At 40.8% G+C, this 21,148-nt stretch overlaps 1 protein-coding gene across 1 annotated transcript in view; it reads left to right on the top strand.

Annotated features, from left to right (window-relative positions):
• CACNA1E (calcium voltage-gated channel subunit alpha1 E) overlaps nucleotides 1-21,148 on the top strand; it is an 877,957-nt gene that overhangs the window by 404,173 nt on the left and 452,636 nt on the right. Inside the window, exon 3 of the mRNA XM_056531933.1 lies at nucleotides 5,443-5,709. Coding sequence (XP_056387908.1) covers nucleotides 5,443-5,709 — 267 coding nt within the window. The remainder of the gene's footprint in view (nucleotides 1-5,442; nucleotides 5,710-21,148) is intronic.

Raw genomic sequence — 21,148 nt, 5'->3', positions numbered from 1 at the left:
AATCTCATACAACCTTAATATTTTTTCTTTTTGTTAGTATCATTTTGTTATTTAGAAGAAGGAATATGTGAAAAGCTCGAACTCTCTTGGGCAGCAGACAGCAGAAATGTTCTGCTTATGAGATGTATTGTTTTATTTACATAATACCTAATAATGTTACATGTATTCTCAGCTTTGCTTTTATACATTGACAGGGTATTGTCATGTTGTTTTCTCTCTGTAGTATACTAGTGTCACTGGCTTAGTTTGCCTATGGCAATGCTGCTGAGGGCATCTATAAATTGTTAAACACATTTAGTATACAGTGATCCCTCAACTTACAATGGCCTCAACATACAATAGTTTCAACATACAATGGTCTTTTCTGGACCATTGTAAGTTGAAACCAGACTCAACATACAATGCTACGGACAGTCCAGATCTGTGAAATGTGTCAATGAACTGACCAATCAAAATGGGCATTCACTGATAAAACTCCTGTATTACTGAAGTGTATGCACTGACTGGTGTCTGGTAGTGCCCCCTACAGTACAGGGAGGTATTACATGTTTTGTACGACTCTTAGGGCCAGGATTAGCTGCTCCTTTGGACACCAGGTGAGGGCGACTCCATGTTACTTTTTTAGGACATTGCATGTACTGTACAGGACCCCAAAGAAGCTCCAGTCCTCTACATAGACCAGTGCTTCCCAAGCAGGGTGCCCCCAGCTGTTGCAAAACTAAAACTCCCAGCTGTTGCAAAACTACAACTCCCAGCATGCCCGGACAGCCAAAGGCTGTCCGGGCATGCTGGGAGTTGTAGTTTTGCAACAGCTGGCGGCTCCCTGGTTGGAAAACACTGACATAGACAGTGATTACAGCTCCCAGCAGATCTTTCTTACTTTTATATGTAAGGATTTGCTTTATCTATATTATTTTTATCTACTTATTTTTCTTTGATCCTCACTTTTTCCTATTTTTGGATGACATTTTGGTGCCTTTAGAACCAATTACCAGGTTTCCATAGAGTTATGGTCTCAACATACAATGGTTTCAACATACAATGGTCATCCTGGAACCAATTAATATTGTAACTTGAGGGACCACTGTACAACATCTCCTTTTAGAGAAGTGTTGCGCTAACACTACTACAGTGTAGACCGCTATAATGCTGCCCAGTCCTTGGTGGTCGAGTTGTCTTGGGGCCTGTTCACACCACGTGCCCTCTGTGCTGATTCTCTTGATATCCATCCATAGTGTCTGTGTTCTCCTGTTAAAGGAGTAGTCCAGTGGTGAACCCAGTGGTGAACAACTTATCCCCTATCCTACGGAGCCCCAACAGCCCGCGGGAAAGGGGTGTGTCGACCTCCGCACGAAGCGGCGGCCGACACGCCCCCTCAATACAACTCTATGGCCTTCGTCAATCTCCGGCTCTGCCATAGAGATGTATTGAGGGGGCGTGTCGGCCACCGCTTCGTGCGGGGGTCGACACCCGCTATCTGGCCGGAGAGCCTGGCCCCGGTACAGAGAGATCGCAGGGGGCCCCAGCGGTCGGACCCCCGCGATCTCAAACTTATCCCCTATCCATAGGATAGGGGATACGTTTTTCACCACTGGACTACCCCTTTAATCCCTATTGTCCATAGCATATACGTTTTTGCCTTTATACTCCACTGTTGTTGTGCATCTCTAAGAACCTCCTGGCTTATAGCAGGTCTGTTCCTACTAACAGGAAGCCAAATGTAATCATCTTATTAGAGGCTGATCACATTAACTTCTTCTCCTGCAGTGATCTCTTAGAATGACACAAAAGGGAGTGAATGGAATGGAAGCCTTGTATCAGCTGTCCTAAAAGACAGGAGGGCAGTACAAAATGGAGCTGTATTTCTTGCCTATGTGTTGCCAGACCTTCCCGAGATATCTGGATTGTTTCTCTAACAAGGTTCTCCCGTGCCGAATAATGTCCAATAATTAAAAAAATCTAAAATATTTTAGAAAATCTATACAGCCAATACAGCCAGCGTTCTGAGAAGCACAGTTATTTTTCTTCTTCTTCATCTCCTTTATGGGGGCACACATGTCCAGCCCTTATTCTGACTGACAGGAGTGTAGATAACTGGTGTCACCCTCTGCTGTCTACAAGTGGTATTGGAGCACGGATACTGGAAACTCTACCCCGAACTTCAGTTTTATCTCAGTGTTATTTACCTGATGAAGTATAGTGGTGAGCGCGAATATTCAAAATATGAATTTTTACCGCAAATATCGTCACTTCGCGATTTTGCGAATATTCACAATATAGTGCATGTGCACTATGCAAATTTCATTATGAATTTTCCCATGGGGAAAAAAAGAGAACGAACATAGCAAATGCGAATTTCGCAAACATAGGACGAATATTCATTCATATATTCACGAAATATTGCAAATTTGAATATGGCCCCTGCCGCTCATCAGTAATGGAGTATAGGTTTATTTACCAGTCCCATATACTGTATCTGACCTCATGCAGCTAGTGGGCATTTCCTTTGCTGTTTTCTACAGGAATGTGCACATCATGGTTATACAGTTAGATATAGCTTGGGATAATGGGATTATAAAGCGGGGACATCATGATATCACATTGGGTCATCTGTGTGTCTCCATAGGGCTGCATGGAAATCACAACTCACTGATTTAGCAGAGAGTTCAGTGAAAACGGAAGAAAACTAATTACATTTTCAAATCTGCCACAGAATCAGATATATAAAATATAATAAAAACATGATTTAATGATATGATATAGATAGAGATAGATATAAAGATGGATAAAACAAAGGAAGGACCGCAGCACTCAGCTTCAATGCCAATAAAAGGGGTTTATTCCATCCCCAGGAAGACAGATAAGGTGCAACGTTTCAGTGGTCTCTCCTGATGTCTGAGGATGGTGCTGAGAGACCACTGAAACGTTGCACCTTATCTGTCCTCCTGGGGATGGAATAAACCCCTTTTATTGGCATTGAAGCTGAGTGCTGCGGTCCTTTCTTTGTTTTATTAAGTCAAGAAAACTTAAACAAGGTCCCTATAACTACGGGCACCTACTATTCTTCATTTTCTGGATTATTTGAAGTGCTGCTTTTTTTTTTTTTTTGGGACTTTTAGATAGATAAATAGATAGATAGAAATAGATAGTAAGCAGAGATTTTAAAGAATATATCAATAGATAATGATATAGATAGATGACTAGAGAGATAGATAAGATTAAATGTAGATCAATGACTGTATAAGGAAATAGATCATAGATGATAGATATATAGATATGAGATAGATAAGATATGATGTATATAAACATATATATATATATATATATATATATATATACACACATATATCTAGATATGAGATAGATAAGATATGATGTATATGAACATATATATATATATATATATATATATATATACACATATATATATATATATACATATATATACACACATATATCTAGATATGAGCTAGATAGCTAGATGTGAGATAGATAGATATGTGATAGATAGACAGATATGAGATAGATAGACAGATATGAGATAGATAGATATGAGAGATAGATAGATAGATAGATAGATAGATATGAGATAGATAGATAGATAGATATGAGATAGATAAATATGAGATAGATAGATAGATAGAAATATATGAGATAGATAGATAGATAGATAGATAGATAGATATGAGATGGAGAGAGAGATACGAGATAGATAGATATGACAGATATGAGATAGATAGATATGAGATAGATAGATAGATATGAGATAGATAGCTATGAGATAGATAGCTATGAGATGGAGAGAGAGATATGAGATAGATATGAGTTATATAGATATGAGATAGATATATATGGGATAGATTGATTGATAGAGAGATAGATATGAGATATATAGATTATAGATATGAGATAGATAGATAGATAGCTATGAGATGGAGAGAGAGATATGAGATAGATAGATATGAGATAGATAGCTATGAGATGGAGAGAGAGATATGAGATAGATAGATATGAGATAGATAGCTATGAGATGGAGAGAGAGATATGAGATAGATATGACATAGATATGAGTTATATAGTTATGAGATGGATAGATATGAGATAGATTGATAGATAGATATATAGATATGAGATATATAGATATGAGATAGATAGATATGAGATAGATAGATCACATCATAATGAGCATGCACGATTAATAATTGTCTTTCTATATATAACACAAGATGGTGATACATTTCTTTTCGAATAGAAGATTAATATATAAACATAACATTCATGTATAATATCTTTCTATAAGCTACAGGTGTTTCTATTGTATTGAAATGTATGTATACTAAGAATCTAAGAGCCCAACTGGAGTTCAATACCTTCATACAACAAATTATAAATAAGGGTTTTTGTGAAATGATGGGAGTTGTCATTTTGCAACAGCTGGAGGTACACTGGTTGAGAATCACTGGGCTAGATGAAAGTGTAGGGGGTGGGGTATATGCATGTCCTATACTGTCTCCATGAGGAAGTGTGTGTGTATACAATGCTATGTGTGAATCAGAGGCGTTTTGGGAGCAGCGGATCTACATGTGAATACTTCCAACCCACTTCAGCTCTGCACGGTAGGATCCAGAGAGGGTCTCCAGATTGAATGCAGGGTTTGTGCCTCTCCTTCCAGGGTCTCATTGGTTGACTTCCATGGCATGTGCTGTTGCTTTTCTCCTTTTTATTTGTTGCCTGGCTGGAAAGTGATTTCATTGTGTCTTATTTCCCCCACCCAAGGCTGCCCAGTGTCTCTGGTGTGTCCCTGTGTGTAACATTTCCCTCTCCTCCTTTGTGCACTCCATCCCTGCATGTGACTGTCAGTACAATCCAGGTTCATTGTCAGGAAGTTCCCATCAGATCTCTGTGCTGCAGTGCTACCTGCCTTTCCTCCCCCTTCACTTCTTTGGTGCCATGCTGGGGCACCTGGTGAGGGGTTTCTTATATTTTTAGGTGGGGGGTGCAGTTGTGTATTTGGTTTTAGCTACACGTGATGAGATCTGTTACTCCAGCATCGCCTGCCCCCCTTGGGCTTTGGGACGTGTCCTTCTGTGAATAGAATCTTGTTGCTTCTGAACTACAATGATAATCTCAGATCTGCATGTGTGCACTGTTTCCAAGGTGCAGTGCCCCTTTAGTATGTGATATAGAGGGTCTACAGGCTGATTAACCAGTTGGCTACTAGATCTATACAATCCTTTGTAGCATCAGCAGCCGTCGTGGGCTGCAAGACACATTTCCTTGGATTCTAAATTCTAAAGGCTGGGGGATTTACATATAGACACATCTCCCATACAGAGTGAGTATTGTATTGTTGCTGGCTATTGACCATCATCATCATCTGGCTCATTCTCTTCATCTGGAAGGGTCAAGCTTTCATCTGTTGTCTTTTCTTTTAACTTCCAGGATGGCTCGTTTTGGAGAGGCGGTGGCTGGGAGATTGGGGTCCGGAGATGGAGGATCAGAAAGGAGCAAGACTCTCCAAGGGTCCCCAGCTGCCCAAATGGGGACCCAGGCAGCTTTCAAGCAATCCAAAGCCCAAAGGGCAAGGACCATGGCTTTATATAACCCCATCCCTGTCCGGCAGAATTGCTTCACAGTGAACAGGTCATTATTCATCTTTGGAGAAGACAACATCATTAGGAAATATGCTAAGAAGCTCATCGACTGGCCATATCCTTTATTAGGTGTTGTGGAAATGTGGGATTTCTGCTCTCTGGGCAGGTATGGGTTAATGCCCAGTTTTAATATCTCTGCTGCAATGTCTATGAGAGGTCCACTACAGGTAAGGCCAAGATACTTGCGTGGGTATTGGGGGGGGGGGGGGGGGGGGCTTGCATTGTCCGTTGACCTGAAGCTTGACATTTAACACTTTGTAATGGAGTCTGATACATTTTAGGAATGGTTTGGTAGACATGCAAAGGGTTCTAGTCCAGTCTGATGCCCTGATAATGAATTGGGAAAGTCTCTCCCCCGACCCCCCTTCCCCTAATATTGTATAGAGTAGAAGTTCACCTTGTTCTGAAAGGGTGGTGGGGGATAAGGAGGGGGGTGCTATGGGTGCTGCGCAGCCCCCACTTCTTTCTATCGCAATGATGAATTATTAAAACCCTGATGCTCAGACATCTTTCTCTATGTGCAATGCTACAGTGATACCATGCAATGATTTCAATTCCAGCAGCCATGACAAATCGTCCTCTGTCTGCATTAAAGCCTTTGCTTGCCAACAGGTGGAAAGAGAAGCGACGTGCAGTGCTTCAGAGCGCACTTCAGCACCATGGACAGCAGATCACCCTGGGTATGGAATAGGGAGGCTGCACTGCAGGGCACCGACCCAGAAACTCTCTCCTTAGAGCGGGGATCAGCAATCGGTGGCTCTCCAGCTGTTGCAAAACTACAACTTCAAGCATGCTGGGAGTTGTGGTTTTGCAACTGAAGAGTCTTAGGTTGGGCATCACTGCTTTAGTGGTTGTGATGGTGTATTAAAACCAGTAACTTAACCTATGTCTCCAAATTCTAATCCAGTGTTTCCCAACAGTGTGCCTCCAGCTGTTGCAAAACTACCACTCCCAGCATGCCCGGACAGCCGAAGGCTGTCCGGGCATGCAGGGAGTGGTAGTTTTGCAACAGCTCAGGGCACCTTGATTGGGAAACACTGTTTTAATCAATAGACTATTTTGGGACCAGGCTGTAAGGAAATGGACTCTTATCATTCTTATGGGCACTATGCACAATCCTATAATGTTTCATACAGCCTCTGGCTGTCGGGGCATGCTGGGAGTTGTAGTTCTGCAACAGCTCAGGGCACCTTGATTGGGAAACACTGTTTTAATCAATAGACTATTTTGGGACCAGGCTGTAAGGAAATGGACTCTTATCATTCTTATGGGCACTACGCACAATCCTATAATGTTTCATACAGCCTCTGGCTGTCGGGGCATGCTGGGAGTTGTAGTTTTGCAACAGCTCAGCGCGCCTTGATTGAGAAGCACTGTTTTAATCAATAGACTATTTTGGGGCTAGGCTGTAAGGAAATGGACTCTTATCATTCTTATGGGCACTCACTATGAACAATCCTATAATGTTTAATACAGCCTCTGGCTGTCGGGGCATGCTGGGAGTTGTAGTTTTGCCACAGCTGGGGAGCCTAAGGTTGGGCATCAATGCTTTAGTGGTTGTGATTTTAGAACGGTGTCAATATCAATAACATAACCAATGTCTTGAAATTCTAATCCAGTGATTCTGAAACAGGCTGCCTCCAGGTGTTGCAGAACTACAACTCCCAGCATGCCTGGACAGCCTTTAGTTTTGCAACATTTGAAGGCACCTGTTTGGGGAACACTGTTTTAATCTATAGACTTTTTTAGGACTAGGCTGTAAGGATATGGACTCTCTTATAATTATTATTTTTTTTTTTGTGCTTTATGCACAATCCTATAATGTTTTATAAAGCCTTTGGCTATCTGGGCATGCTGGGAGTTGTCGTTTCCAACAGCTCAAGGCACCCTGATTGCGAAACACTGTTCTAATCTATGGGATGTTTTGATCTATAGACTATTTTAGGACTAGACTGGACACTTTGCATTATCCTATAATGTTTCATCCAGCATTTGGCTATCCGGGCATGCTGGGAGTTGTAGTTTTGTAACAGTTGGGGAGCCTAAGGTTGGGCAGGGTGATTAGTGGTTGTGAGGGTGATTTTAGAACTGTATCAGTTTTAAAATCACAACCTATGTTGTGTTATTGAAAGGCTGTCCGGGCATGCTGGGAGTTGTAGTTTTGCAACAGCTGGACGCACACTGGTTGGGAGACACTGAATTAGAATTTGGAGACATAGGTTAAGTTACTGGTTTTAATACACCATCACAGCCACTAAAGCAGTGATGCCCAACACCTGGAGGCCGCCAGTGTTTCCCAAACGGACGGCCTCCAGGTGTGGCAAAACTACAACTCCCAGCATGCCCAGACAGCCTTTAGTTTTGCAACATCTGAAGGCACCCTGTTTAGGAAACACTGTTTTAATATATAGACTTTATTTTAGGACTAGGCTGTAAAGAAATAAATTATCTTATCATTCTTATGTGCTCTATGCACAATCCTCTAATGTTTCATACAGCCTTTGGCTGTCCGGGCATGCTGGAAGTTGTAGTTTTTGGAACAGCTGGGGAGGTTGGGCATCAATGCATCAATGCTTTAGTAGTTGTGATGGTGATTTTAGAACTGTATCAATATCAATAACATAACCTATGTCTTTAAATTCTAATCCAGTGTTTACCAAACAGGTTGCCTCAAGTTGTTGCGGAACTACAACTCCCAGCATGCCCGGACAGCCTTTAATTAATCTGAAGGCACCCTGGTTGGGAAACACTGTTTTAATCTATAGACTTGTAAGGATATGGACTCTCTTATCATTTTTATGTGCTGTATGCACAATCTTATAATGTTTCATATAGCCTTCGGCTGTCCGGGCATGCTCGGAGTTGTAGTTTTCCAACAGCTCAAGGCACCCTGATTGGGAAACACTGTTTAATCTATAGACTATTTTAGCACTAGGCTGTAAGGAAATTGACTCTCTTATCATTCTTATGGGCACTATGCATTATCCTATAATGTCCCATACAACATTTGGCTGGTGGGGCATGCTGGGAGTTGTAGTCTTGCAACAGCTGGGGAGCCTAAGGTTGGGCATCAATGCTTTAGTGGTTGTGATGGTGATTTTAGAACTGTATCAACATCAATAACACAACCTATGTCTTCAACCCCTTAAGAACTCAGGGCACACCTGTACGCCCTGCTTGCGTTTACCATGTTTAAACTGTTCTCACCAGCGGAGAACGGGTTATACCTGGTGGATCCCAGTTTCTACAGGCAGCCAGGACGATCGGGACGATGCATGGCATTAACCCTTTAGACGCCGCGATCTAAAACGAAAGTGAAAGAATCCCGGAAGCTCAGCGGAGCTGATCGGGACTATCACGACAAAATCGCCTCTCCGTCGTCCGATCGGCGATCTATTGCTTCATGCCTGCCTCAGCAGGCAGGAGCAGCAGAGCACCGGCAACACTGATCAATGCTATGCTGTGGCATAGCACTGATCAGTGTATACAATCAGTAGATTGCATGTTATAGCCCCCTATGGAGGCTAAAAAAAAAAGTGTAAAAATAAAAGTTCATTACCCCTTCCCTATTAAAAGTTTAAATCACCCAACCTTTTCCCATTTTTAAAATAAAATAATTTAGTAAAGAATAAAAATAAACATATGTGGTACCGCCGCGTGTGTAAATGTACGAATTATTCAAATATAAGGTTAGCTAAACCGCACGGTCGATTGCATACACGTAAAAAAAATACCAAAGTCCCAAATTTAGCATTTTTGGTCACTTCATATACCTTAAAAATGTTAACCTCTTGAAATCCCCAGTCCTTGAAATCATTGAGGCATCCCGTGACATCGCCGAGGGGGGTCCCCCTCATATCGGCAATGGCCGCAAATTGCTGGTCAGTTCAGACCTCCTTCCCTCCTGAGCCCTGTAGTGACCCTCTTCCTATTGAAAAAAACAAAAGTTTGATTCAAAATGGCTGACTTCAAAATGGCCGCCATGGTCACCACCCATCTTGAAAAGTCCCCCCTCACATATACTAATGTGCCACAAACAGGAAGTTAATATCACCAACCATTCCCATTTTATTAAGGTGTGTCCATGTAAATGGCCCACCCTGTATTGACTATTTAAGGAGTAGACTGTAGGAATATGGACTCTCCTGTTACTCTTATATGCTCTATGCATAATCATTTAATGTCCCATACAGCCTTTGGCTCTCCAGGCTGGAGGCACTATGGTTGGGAAACACTGATATATTCTGGGAGTCATAGTTTGGCAACCAGTGGAGAGCCAAAGGGTCGAGGAACTGTATCAACATCAAGGTCGAGGAACTGTATCAACATCAATAACACAACCTATGTCTTCAACCCCTTGAACCCCTTGCAATAGAGGATCAATATGTCTTCAACCCCTTCAACCCCTTGCAATAGAGGATCAATAAAATATTTTGAAGATGTAATCCTTTCATTTCCTCCTTCAACCAGCATTGACCATTTCTGAGCACGGAACTTGCTTCACCACAGTAAGGCTGCAGTTACACATAGTATTTATATAATAAATAAATACATAAATAGATGTATTGTTATTATTGTTATTATTATTATAACATATGTAGCTTAAGTCTGGATTGGAACTGACACATAGAAAGATGCACTTTTTTTTCTATGTTTTGGACCCAATTCTAGTTTAACACACTGACCAAAATACTAGGTGCGAACCCACCCAGCCTTATAAAGTTTTAGTATTCAGGAAGCCTCAAGCCTACTTCATTGGCATTTGTATGTGGGGTGACCCCCCCCCCCCCTTCATGTACTGTAGGAGTAGTGATGTAAGGAATAAACTTACTTGCATTTATGTATGGTGTAAAATATCATTTTATTACCGCTACCCAGTCTCTAAGCCCCAGATATGTCTACTATGTGCATGCTACAGTATATACATTTAACCAACACCCCACAGTGTAAGCTTCTTATTTAGATTAGTAATGGTACTGATACATATTACATCTCAATAGAAAGATTCCAAGTCCATCCAACAAGTATTTTATAGAATTTATGACTCTTAAAAGCCCTAAGTCATGGTTATTACATCTAAATGTCATAGTTTGTTCCATGCTAATTATGAATAAGAATTCCTAGACCACAGGTCCTTCAAAGGTAAAGTAAAAGTAACAAGTATTGTGTCAATGTTCAAAGGGGTACTCCGGTGAAAAAAAAAATTTTTTTAATCAACTGGTACCAGAAAGTTAAACAGATTTGTAAATGACTTCTATTAAAAAAATCTTAATCCTTCCAGTGCTTATCAGCTGCTGTATGCTGCAGAGGAAGTTCCTTTCTTTTTTGAATTTCTTTTCTGTCTGACCACAGTGCTCTCTGCTGACACCTCTGTCCATGTCAGGAACTGTCCAGAGTAGGAGCAAATCCCCATAGCACACCTATCCTGCTCTGGACAGTTCCTGACATGGACAGAGGTGTCAGCAGAGAGCACTGTGGTCAGACAGAAAAGAAATGCATACAGAAAATAACTTCCAGTGGAGCATACAGCAGCTGATAAGTATTGGAAGGATTACGATTTTTAAATAGAAGTAATTTACAAATCTGTTTAACTTACTGGCACCAGTTAATTTTAAAAAAAAATATTGTTTTCCACTGGAGTACCCCTTTAATATACTTTGTGTGTCAATTCCTTAAAGTTCTGAAGCTTTCTAAATTCAGTCGGCCAATGGAATACTTCACTGTCTACTTTACGAGAGTGAAAATCTGCCCTGGTTATGAAATTATAAATATTGGAATCTGTCACCGTTTTAATGACCCCCACCCCTCCCCCTCCCATTATAATACTGCCAGGTGGTGAGGTTATAGGTAAAAATATACTTATGTTGCTGATCGTACTCATTACTTTAGGATAACTCCAAACTGTCTGCCCCAGTTTTAAGACTACCAAAAATCTATTTATTTTGGGGTCCGGTACTTCCTGCTTGTACTTCATGATTGAGCAGTACTACAGTACTTTTAGTACTACAATTCCCAGAATGCATTGCTTTCCCTTAGCTCTTCATGAGCCACCATAATTGTTCTTAGCACTCCTTCCAGTTCCCTGCCCAGAGAACTTGTAGAATATTTCATTTCATAGACTATCCCACAATCAGTGGGTCTTAACTGGTTAACGACCAAGGACGTCCTTGTGCCGTTAACGGGGGATGGTGCGGGCTCCCGACTCGAGCCTGCGCCATACCGGCCCGCCCTCAGTTGATTCTTGCAGCTGAGGACCAGCATTAGTAGCCGACATGTGGTGATCGCCGCGGCCGGCTATGAACCATTTAGATAGCTGCTGTCAAAGCTGACAGCGGCATATGAAAAACCCTGTAAACACTCCCTTGTGGAGTAGATCGTCGCCCCACAGTGCAATCGCGTGGGGGTGGGGTGGGAGTGGGATGATGGACTATCCATTGTGGAGGAAGCCGGAGGGCTTACCTCTGCTTTCTTTCTGGTCTCGGCTCTCGCATTGATAAAGCCTGGCAAGACCAGGCTTTATCAATGGAGCGCAGATCACACAGATCAATGTGGTTCTATGGAACCACATTGATCTGTATGAGGAATCTAATGATTCCTCCTAAAAGTCCCCTAAGGGGACTAATAAAGTGTAAAAAAAAGTTTAATAAAAGTTTAAAAAAAACACCCAGTAACCCTTCCTTATTAAAAGTTTAAAACACCTCCTTCTTCCCAAATTCCATATAAAAATATGAAAGCATAATAGAAATAAACATATGTGGTATCGCTGCGAGCATAAATGTCTGAACTATGAAAATATCCCTATTGATCACCAACAGGTGATCCAAAACAGACCCTTTCTTCCCATACACCTACAATTGTGATTAAAAGTGCAATCTTTATTTGTTATTCAGCAAACTTGTATTATTTAAAATATACAGGTGCCATCTAGTCCGACCGGTCCAAAAAGTATATCAGTCTAAATTCCAATAAGGGGTGCCTGCAGGAACACCCCTGACTTGGGGAGATAAAGGACTGTTGGCACCTGAACTAAAACCTTTTACACTGCCCCCCTCGACATGTTTCACTACAGATGTAGCTTTATCAAGAGGCAAACGGGCAGGAACAATTCCCCATAGCAAACCTCTCCTTCTCTGGGCAGTACCTGACATGGACAGAGGTGGCAGCAGAGAGCACTGTGTCAGACTGAAAAGATCTGACAGGATTTGATGTAGGCATGGGTTGCAATGAATCCTAAGTAAAGGATCATCGCCAGTCCTTGTGCAAAAAGTTACCTGTTCATGGAGCCTGGCACTCTACAGGATCCATGTATCAAATCTCTTGGGGGGAGATTTATCAAAACCTGTGCAGAGGAAAAGTTTTTGAGTTGCCCATAGCAACCAATTCGATTTCTTCTTTCATTTTTAACAAGGCCTCTGCAAAATTAAAGAAGAAATCTGATTGGTTGCTATGGGCAACTCAAAAACTTTTCCCCTGCACAGGTTTTGATAAATCTCCCCCTTGCACAGTGCAGCAGCTCAGAGAGTAAATGTGCAGGACAGATGCTACATAGAGTTGGGTCTATGCATAATCACTATTGTACTCTTTAAAGGGGTACTCCGGCGTTTAGACATCTTATAAGATGCCTGATCTCGGGGGTCCTGCCGCTGGGGACCCCGTGATCTTGCACGCTGCACCCCGTTTAGGATCAGTCCCCGGAGCATGTTCGCTCCAGATCTGATTACTGTCGATCACGGGGCCGTAGCGTTGTGACGTCAAGGCTCCGCACCCCTCAATGCAAGCCTATGGGAGGGGGCGTGACAGCTGTCACGCCCCCTCCCATAGGCTTGCATTGAGGGGGGCGGAGCGTGATGTCACACGGGGCGGAGCCTTGATGTCACAAAGCTCTAGCCCCGTGATCGACAGTAATCAGACCCGGAGCGAACACGCTCTGGGGACTGATTTTAAATGGGGTGCGGCGTGCAAGATCACACCGCAATCAGGTATCTTATCCCCTACCCTTTGGATAGGGGATAAGATGTCTAAACGCCGGAGTACCCCTTTAAGATTAGTTCTTGTTTGGCACTAGGAAGCACCACTCTTTACTTTACTTTTCTTTCTATCCCTACAACCTTTTGAATGATACAGCAATTAACATGTAGGACAAAAGAGGCAAGTAAAAGGCCCGTATAGGCTACAGGAGCGAGAGCCGTCATATGTCACAGATGTACAAACTTCAGTAGTTCAAATACTTGTATTTCTATGGCTCCCATAGTCTCAGCCAAATATAGTAATTCCACAGCAACATTCAATGCTAATGATATTTAACATCATAAAAAAAAAAAAATAAAGAAATTATTAATTAATAAAGAAATATACAAGGACCATTAGTTATTTATGCAGCTATTTGTTTTGTTATTCTGTTAATGGTGATAACCATACTTATTGGCTCAGAAATTTGTGCCATTTTGACTAGGATAATGTGCAAACAAACCAAACCTGATCCTCACTTATTAGAATTCCGCAGGCTGGCAAAGCAAATATTTTGCCGTAGGTGGCAGAAGAGTGAGAAATATTTCACTTAGCCATTTATAGATGCGCTGTTTTCTGAATGCCTTCACTTTCCGCTTGAGTTTTAAAGAACTGATACTGAATATAAATAATTGCTCTAAACACACTGGGGGCCTTTATGTCCTCAAGTACTGGTAACAACAACAAGCTAAATTAAGGCAAAAAAACGAAAAAAAAAACTGAACAAAAAAACTAACTAGGAATTGCTTTCAGTCCCCACCTAAAACAAAGAACTGCAATCACTGCCTAATTCCAGTTCACCATTCTTAACATGCCTCCGAACACAATGAATGCTGGTTAAAGAAAATGCATTGTTAATGAACTCCTGGAGTTTTCCTGCGTCTGAAGATTTGGCATTGAGCGGTAAATGATGTATTTCTCATTTATCTTGTGCTACTTAGCAGGTTTAGCTATGGGCTTATATTGCATTGCTGAGATATTGTGCAGTGCAGAGGTCACCAGACTGTCTGGGCTCATCATGACTTGGCTGTGGAAGAGATATATTAACTCATATAAGTATTCAGAATTCATGTGTTTATTTATGACACCTCAGGTCAGACTTTTTGACTGCAGTTATAAAAAATAATAATTAATTTTTTTTTCTTAAATCAAAAACATAATCTAAAAACATAAATCATAGTATTGACCACATTTGTAAAATTTTATATTTTATCCAGCCATTTTCGAGATAATTGGCTCTTACATGTAGCTGATACTTAGTGTAAGGCTAATTTTTCATTTGCCAGTTTTCTTTGGGGAGAACTGTCACTTTAGTTTTGGAGCCAAAGTAAAAAATGAATCCAGTTGGAAGGAGAAGTATAAGTCCTTCCTTTATATTTCCCATTCCTTTTAAATACACTTCTGGCTTTTCCCCAAAAAAAAAAAACTGTCAAGTAGGAACCTAATTTAAAGAAGATGTCCATTGCTAAGAAATGTATCCCCTATAAATGTCTGTTCACTGGGTCCAACCACTGGGACGCCCCTCAGATCTTCCGTACGGGCCAGGGCTCGGCCCTAGCTCGTGCTAGTAGAGCACGTTTCGTACCCAGCTCCTCAGCTGGTCAAAACACAGGGGAGTGTTTGTACGGGAGATTGCATTGGGTCCCAGCAGTCGGACCCCCCATGATCAGACATTTATCCCCTATCCGCAGGAAAGGGGATACATTTCTAAGCACTGGACATCTTCTTAATGTGCTGTATATTTCTCCCACAGAATTTCCGTCCAGAAATATTTTTAAAATATCAACCATATTAAAAAAAAAATCAACATTCGGGAATTGACCTGCGGTAAAAATGAAATTAGTATGTTAACATAGGGGTCAAAAACATTGTAGATTTCATAAAGATTTCCCCCCATTGATTTCAATGGGAAAGTTAAAATCCAAAATCTGCAATGCTGAGGATTTTGCTGTGAGAGCACTGCGAATCCACAGCAAAACCTCATGATTTTTGCTGCAGATTTCGTGCTGCATAATATTCACAGCATTTATTCTACATATGACAATCCCCTATAGCACACAATGGTATTACAATTTGAATTCAGGTAGAAGAAACAGACATGGTCGTACATCTACATATTGTAATTTGATCTAATTGCTTCTCAGCATAAATTCAAAAACGAACAGGTTGTTAGTATACATTTTGATCAAAAGGTACAAGCCCACTCGCCAGGTCAAGGCCACCAAATTAGAGTGGGTCCCTAACATCCCTAGCATAAAATGGCGTAGCACTGGGCGGCGACCACCACCGCCGCGACACCAGTGCCCACAGGGGGAATGACCCACTGGCAGAGCGGCCCCAATGCCACTCAAACCAGTCCACGGGTCGCACCTCCCCACAGACACGGCGCCACGGCAGCAACGGACGCCGCACAGCACCACACCAGTGTGAACAGGGTGTATTACAATTTGCACTCTCCTTATATAAAGAGTTTTTCTTACAATATAACCTATTTTTAACTGTCTAATAAGTAAATATATATTATTAAATTATTGAAAAAGAGATTGATTCTGTCCTCTAGTAAGATCCTCGTGTTAGTGTATAGTAAATAGAGTGAATAGTGTTTAAAATAAGTGTCAAATCAGTCTGGTTGTGTTGTTATAATGTTGCAAAATAGATACATTTACTATGAAAAGTGCAGAAGTTGATACTTAAGAGCTAACTGCAGGGCCCTTGAAAAAGCTCAAGGATATTTTCATAATATTAATATAGGAAAAAAAATTGTGAATAATAAACATTATGAATATTAATAAAAAGTAAAATTGATAAAACAAACATATGTAGCTACAGTACCACTGATATAACACTAAAATAGGCTAGAGGTGTTTAACTTGTATTGACATATAACAGATTCTGCAGAAAACTATGGATTGTATAAGTTTTGTACGGGAGGAAAGAGACCTTGCAAAAATGTCCCATGGTTAATCCGTAGAATATATTACATTGTCCTTAATATTTTGTAGCATTTGCTTATTGTTCTTATAAAGAATATTCAGCTCCTGTGAAAAGAAAGTAATCTTATGCAGATCATTGGTACAGTTTTTCCATGAAGATAATACCAAAAACAGATCATGTGAAGTTAAAGGGGTACTCCGTCATTAGACATCTTATCCCCAAGTGCACAGCCATCACCCCCTCCCATAGACATGAATGGAGGGCAGCGTGGTGTGACATGATGACATCAGGACCCCCGCTATCTCAGGGCTGCGACCATGGCCTTATGATCCTATTTCCAGTCTTTTATATATTGTTAAATAAAGTAATTTTATTACCTTTCTGTGGTTTTTACATTTCTTACATTTCATACTGCTTCTGACACAAACTGGCGGGTCTGTTGTCTCAATTACCCCACGTCCTGTCTAGAGATCACCGTGTAGCAGACTTCCTGTTCCTACTGTACAAAATATCTAAGAACTGGGAATTTAGCCAACTCTATTTCCCTTCCACTACACCTTCTTGACTATAACTCACCCACTACATTCAGAGGAGCCTCATACATAGTAGGTAGACATAGCTGGCTGAATTCCAAGCTAGAGTGTACAGCAGAAGAAGGAAAAAGGAAATGGGGCAATGAAGACAACAGAGTAGGTAGTTCACATCAGAAGCAGAGGAACAACAACAAAAAAGAATAGAGATTCTAAATATAGATATAATAGAAATCTAGATATAAAAATACATATTTTTTTTATTCATTTATTAGACAGTTAAAAATAGGAAACCCCCTGTAACCTCTCCTTCAGCTGGTATGGCTGTTCTTCAGTTATGGCATTATAATATGAATTACGAAGCTCAGACTGAACAATGTGATAAGCTCCTCACCCCTGATAGAGAATTTGTGCCAGGCATGGTATTGTGTAAGAATACAATTAATATTATTTGTTAGTTGCAAATGTTCCTAAAATTTTAGCAAGTAATTCTATATCTGTGATTAAAATCTCAAGAGGCTCCTTAAAAATGTGGTTAATATAAAAAAATGTAAAAAAATAAAAAAAACAGGCTTCCGCTTCTTTGTAATAGATCGTGTTAGATATAGAATCTCTAGGCTATGATCAAAAGAAAATAACACTTATTACACACATTACATAGCACAGAGGTTTACATTAATTGCATTTACCCACACAGATATTGTGTTAGGAATAAATAATGTGTACAGGTGCAGCAGTTGCCTGGGGAACCATACAATACTGTAAGGCGCTCCTGCAAAGCTCCTGTACAGTAAAATATGCTTACTATATTTTATTATTTTTACCTTATTTGTCATTAAGTGGCCACAACTTTTGTGTAGTTTGATTGTGTGTATTACTGTATATGACAGTCAGTCAAATGCTTTATCCCTCTTTACTCTGACATCTATCATGCAAAGTCCCCCATAAATATTACCGTATATACTCGAATATAAGCCGAGGCCCCTAATTTCACCCCAAAAACCCAGGAAAAGTTATTGACTCGACTATAAGCCTAGGGTGGGAAATACATCATCCCCCCCTGTCATCATCCAGACCCCGTCATTAACACCCCCATCATTATCACCCTGTCATCATCCAGACCCCCGTCATCATCCAGACCCCCGTCATCATCACCCTGTCATCATACAGACCCCCGCCATTATGACCTGTCATCACCCCCCCCCCTTCATCATCACCGTCTGTCAATCCCTTCAATCAGTGGTTTTCAACTTGCGGACCTCCAGATGTTGTAAAACTACAACTCCCAGCATGCCCGGACAGCCATCGGCTGTCCGGGCATGCTGGGAGTTGCAGTTTTGAAACATCTGGAGGTCCGCAGGTTGAAGACCACTGTTGAGCCTTCGTCATCATCCAGACCCCCCTTTAGTTTTCTACTTACCGCCCCTCGGTGGGAAGGAAGGGTGAGCTGGTCCGGGCCATCTATGCTGCATGGACCGTCCGGTGGGAGGGTTAGTCGTTCCGTGCTGTCCATCTTCATCGGGAGGCCCTCTTCTCCGCTCCAGGCCGGCCCCGGACTAGTGACGTTGCCTTGAAAACGCACAGCGACGTTAATGCGCAGGGACGTCCATGTGCGTAGTCGTCATTGCAACGTCACTAGTCCAGGGCCGGGCCCGGAGCGGAGAACAGGGCCTCCCGGTGAAGATGGACAGCCAACCCACTGGACGGTCCCTGCAGCATAGATTGCCTGGACCAGCTCACCCTTCCTTTCCACCAAGGGGAGGTGAGTAGAAAACTAAAGGAGGAGGGGGGGTCTGGATGTAGTTTTGCAACATCTAAAGGTCCGCAGGTTGAAGACCACTGAAAGGGATTGACACTCGAGTATAATCCGAGGGGGGCGTTTTCAGCACGATAAATTGTGCTGAAAAATTCTGCTTATACTCGAGTATATACGGTATACTGTGAGCCAATGCTGCAAAAATTGTCTGTATTTACCAACTTTTATCTAATGTGTATGATCATATTTAGACATTGCATTGGCTTGTGATTGGAATGTGATATACAATAAAACTTTATGTTATTCTGCATTCCTTTTTTGGATATTCTGGCTTCCATTCAGTTACACAAAATAATCGTGGCTTAATTGGCTTCCCATAAATTTGGTCGGCATGCGTATCTGTACCAGTAAAATTAGATTGCCAACTCCTCCGGGGCAAGGACCAGCAGGAATTAATTAATTACATTTCCAGCACTGTATAATATGTCAGTATGTTCTAATAATAAATAATAACTACCAAACAACACTTCTACCATGTAATTGTATGACGTTCACCAGACAGGCTCCATTTCTATTAGCATGCATTTATTAAGCCTGGATACTGCTGCTCAAGTTTTACTGTATCGGATACAGATCAAATTCCATAACACTTAAAATTAATTTAAAAAAAAAACACATAAGATAAAACAAAACATTATTAGAAGTGCAACGTAATAAGAGCAGCTCTGAAAACATTATAGAGCCCCATGTTAAATCTTTTAGAGTGTTATTACTCTTGTTTGGTTATGTCATGGGGACACAAGTATATGCCCTCTTCTCATATTTAGTCTGTAATTTCATCCTGTAATAAAGTGGTTGTCGGATTTTGAAAACCCATTAGAGCATTCTAGGTTAATAGAGGGGAATCCAGACCTCCATCGGTAAGCAAGAGTTTTTTTTCCCTCTCTTTAGTAGACCTGACCTGCCCGTACACTACACTGACAGCCCATTGATTTATATGTGTATCCTTTCATTCTTTATTTGCGCAGAGGTGGCACTAAAAAAAAAAAAAAAAAAAATATATATATATTGTCAGGCAAGTCATTTTTTCCAGCTTTCAAAAGGGAGATTTAATTTGAAGCTGGAAAACCTCATTTAAGCAACTCAAACCTATTATTGTTTTGGGTGAGTTACTTGATTTTGATGATGTAATTTCTACCTGGGAGAATTAATTCATACTGGTCCTTTCAAGTTATTTTTCAGGAAAAGCTTTTGTGTGTAAATGAGGTGGAACACTATTTGTGACCAATACGTAACTTCATTGCGCCATTTTTAATTAGATTTCTGCTATGCAGGCATCCTCTCTAATATTCAATTCATCCTGAGCTAGTGGGTGGTCCCCAGCCTATGTGATGTCTCGTACACTGCACATGCAGAAGAATCAATACTGCTCCCCTATATTTCTATAGACACCCTCAGAAGCAGCAACAGCATGGAAGACATTACTAAGCAGTAATGAGCAGTGTAAGCTACGAATCAAGCACTAATATGAGATTTAATACTTACAGTAATCTCTGTGTACTCTCTCTCTGCAGTCTCGTTCTGTTCCCATCTTGCTCTTACCCTTACTCTCTCTTAAGAGCAGTATGAGCAGCATGTGATGTGATCCATAAGTGAGCTGCTTTTCTGTCTTTATGGTTTTGCTTTTTTTCTTTTTTTTTTTTCAAAATTAAAGTTTAGGATAGAAAGGGAGATTTATGCACAGTTTGCTGAAATGACATTGTCTATTTATACATCCATACTAGATTTTTTCCAGCTGATACCTTTACTTCTCCATTTATAGCCTGCAGGTATATTTTGCCAATAGCAAAGGGATCCTAAAACTTGAGTCCAGCCATTTTATCGACATATCCACTGGGAGAATAGTGTTAGTGTACCTTGTAAAATTATTACAATATAACAACTAAGAGTAAAGACTTGTATAAAACAGATTCATTTGATGAGATTTGTTAATTTGATTCTTAATTACTGTTGTTTGTGCTCAATGGGTGTTAATGGTATTTTTTTTTCACTTTGGTACAATTTGTGATATCTGCTGAATTTTTAGCTTCTCTTTACCATATGCTATTGGGAGTATCCATCTGTTTATATTTCAGCTAAATTGTTTCAGAAACCAGGTACTGTAGTCAGTAATAAGTCATAAAGTTGCAAATCATTTCTTATCTGTTTATCCTCAGCTAAATAATATTACTAGCAGAGAGCCAGCTTTCTCATCAGGGCTTAGTAAG

This window comes from Hyla sarda, chromosome 7 (assembly GCF_029499605.1).
Source record: "Hyla sarda isolate aHylSar1 chromosome 7, aHylSar1.hap1, whole genome shotgun sequence".
Taxonomy (NCBI): domain Eukaryota; kingdom Metazoa; phylum Chordata; class Amphibia; order Anura; family Hylidae; genus Hyla; species Hyla sarda.
Note: the sequence above shows the minus strand (reverse complement) of the source record. Positions and strands in the feature narration are given on the sequence as shown.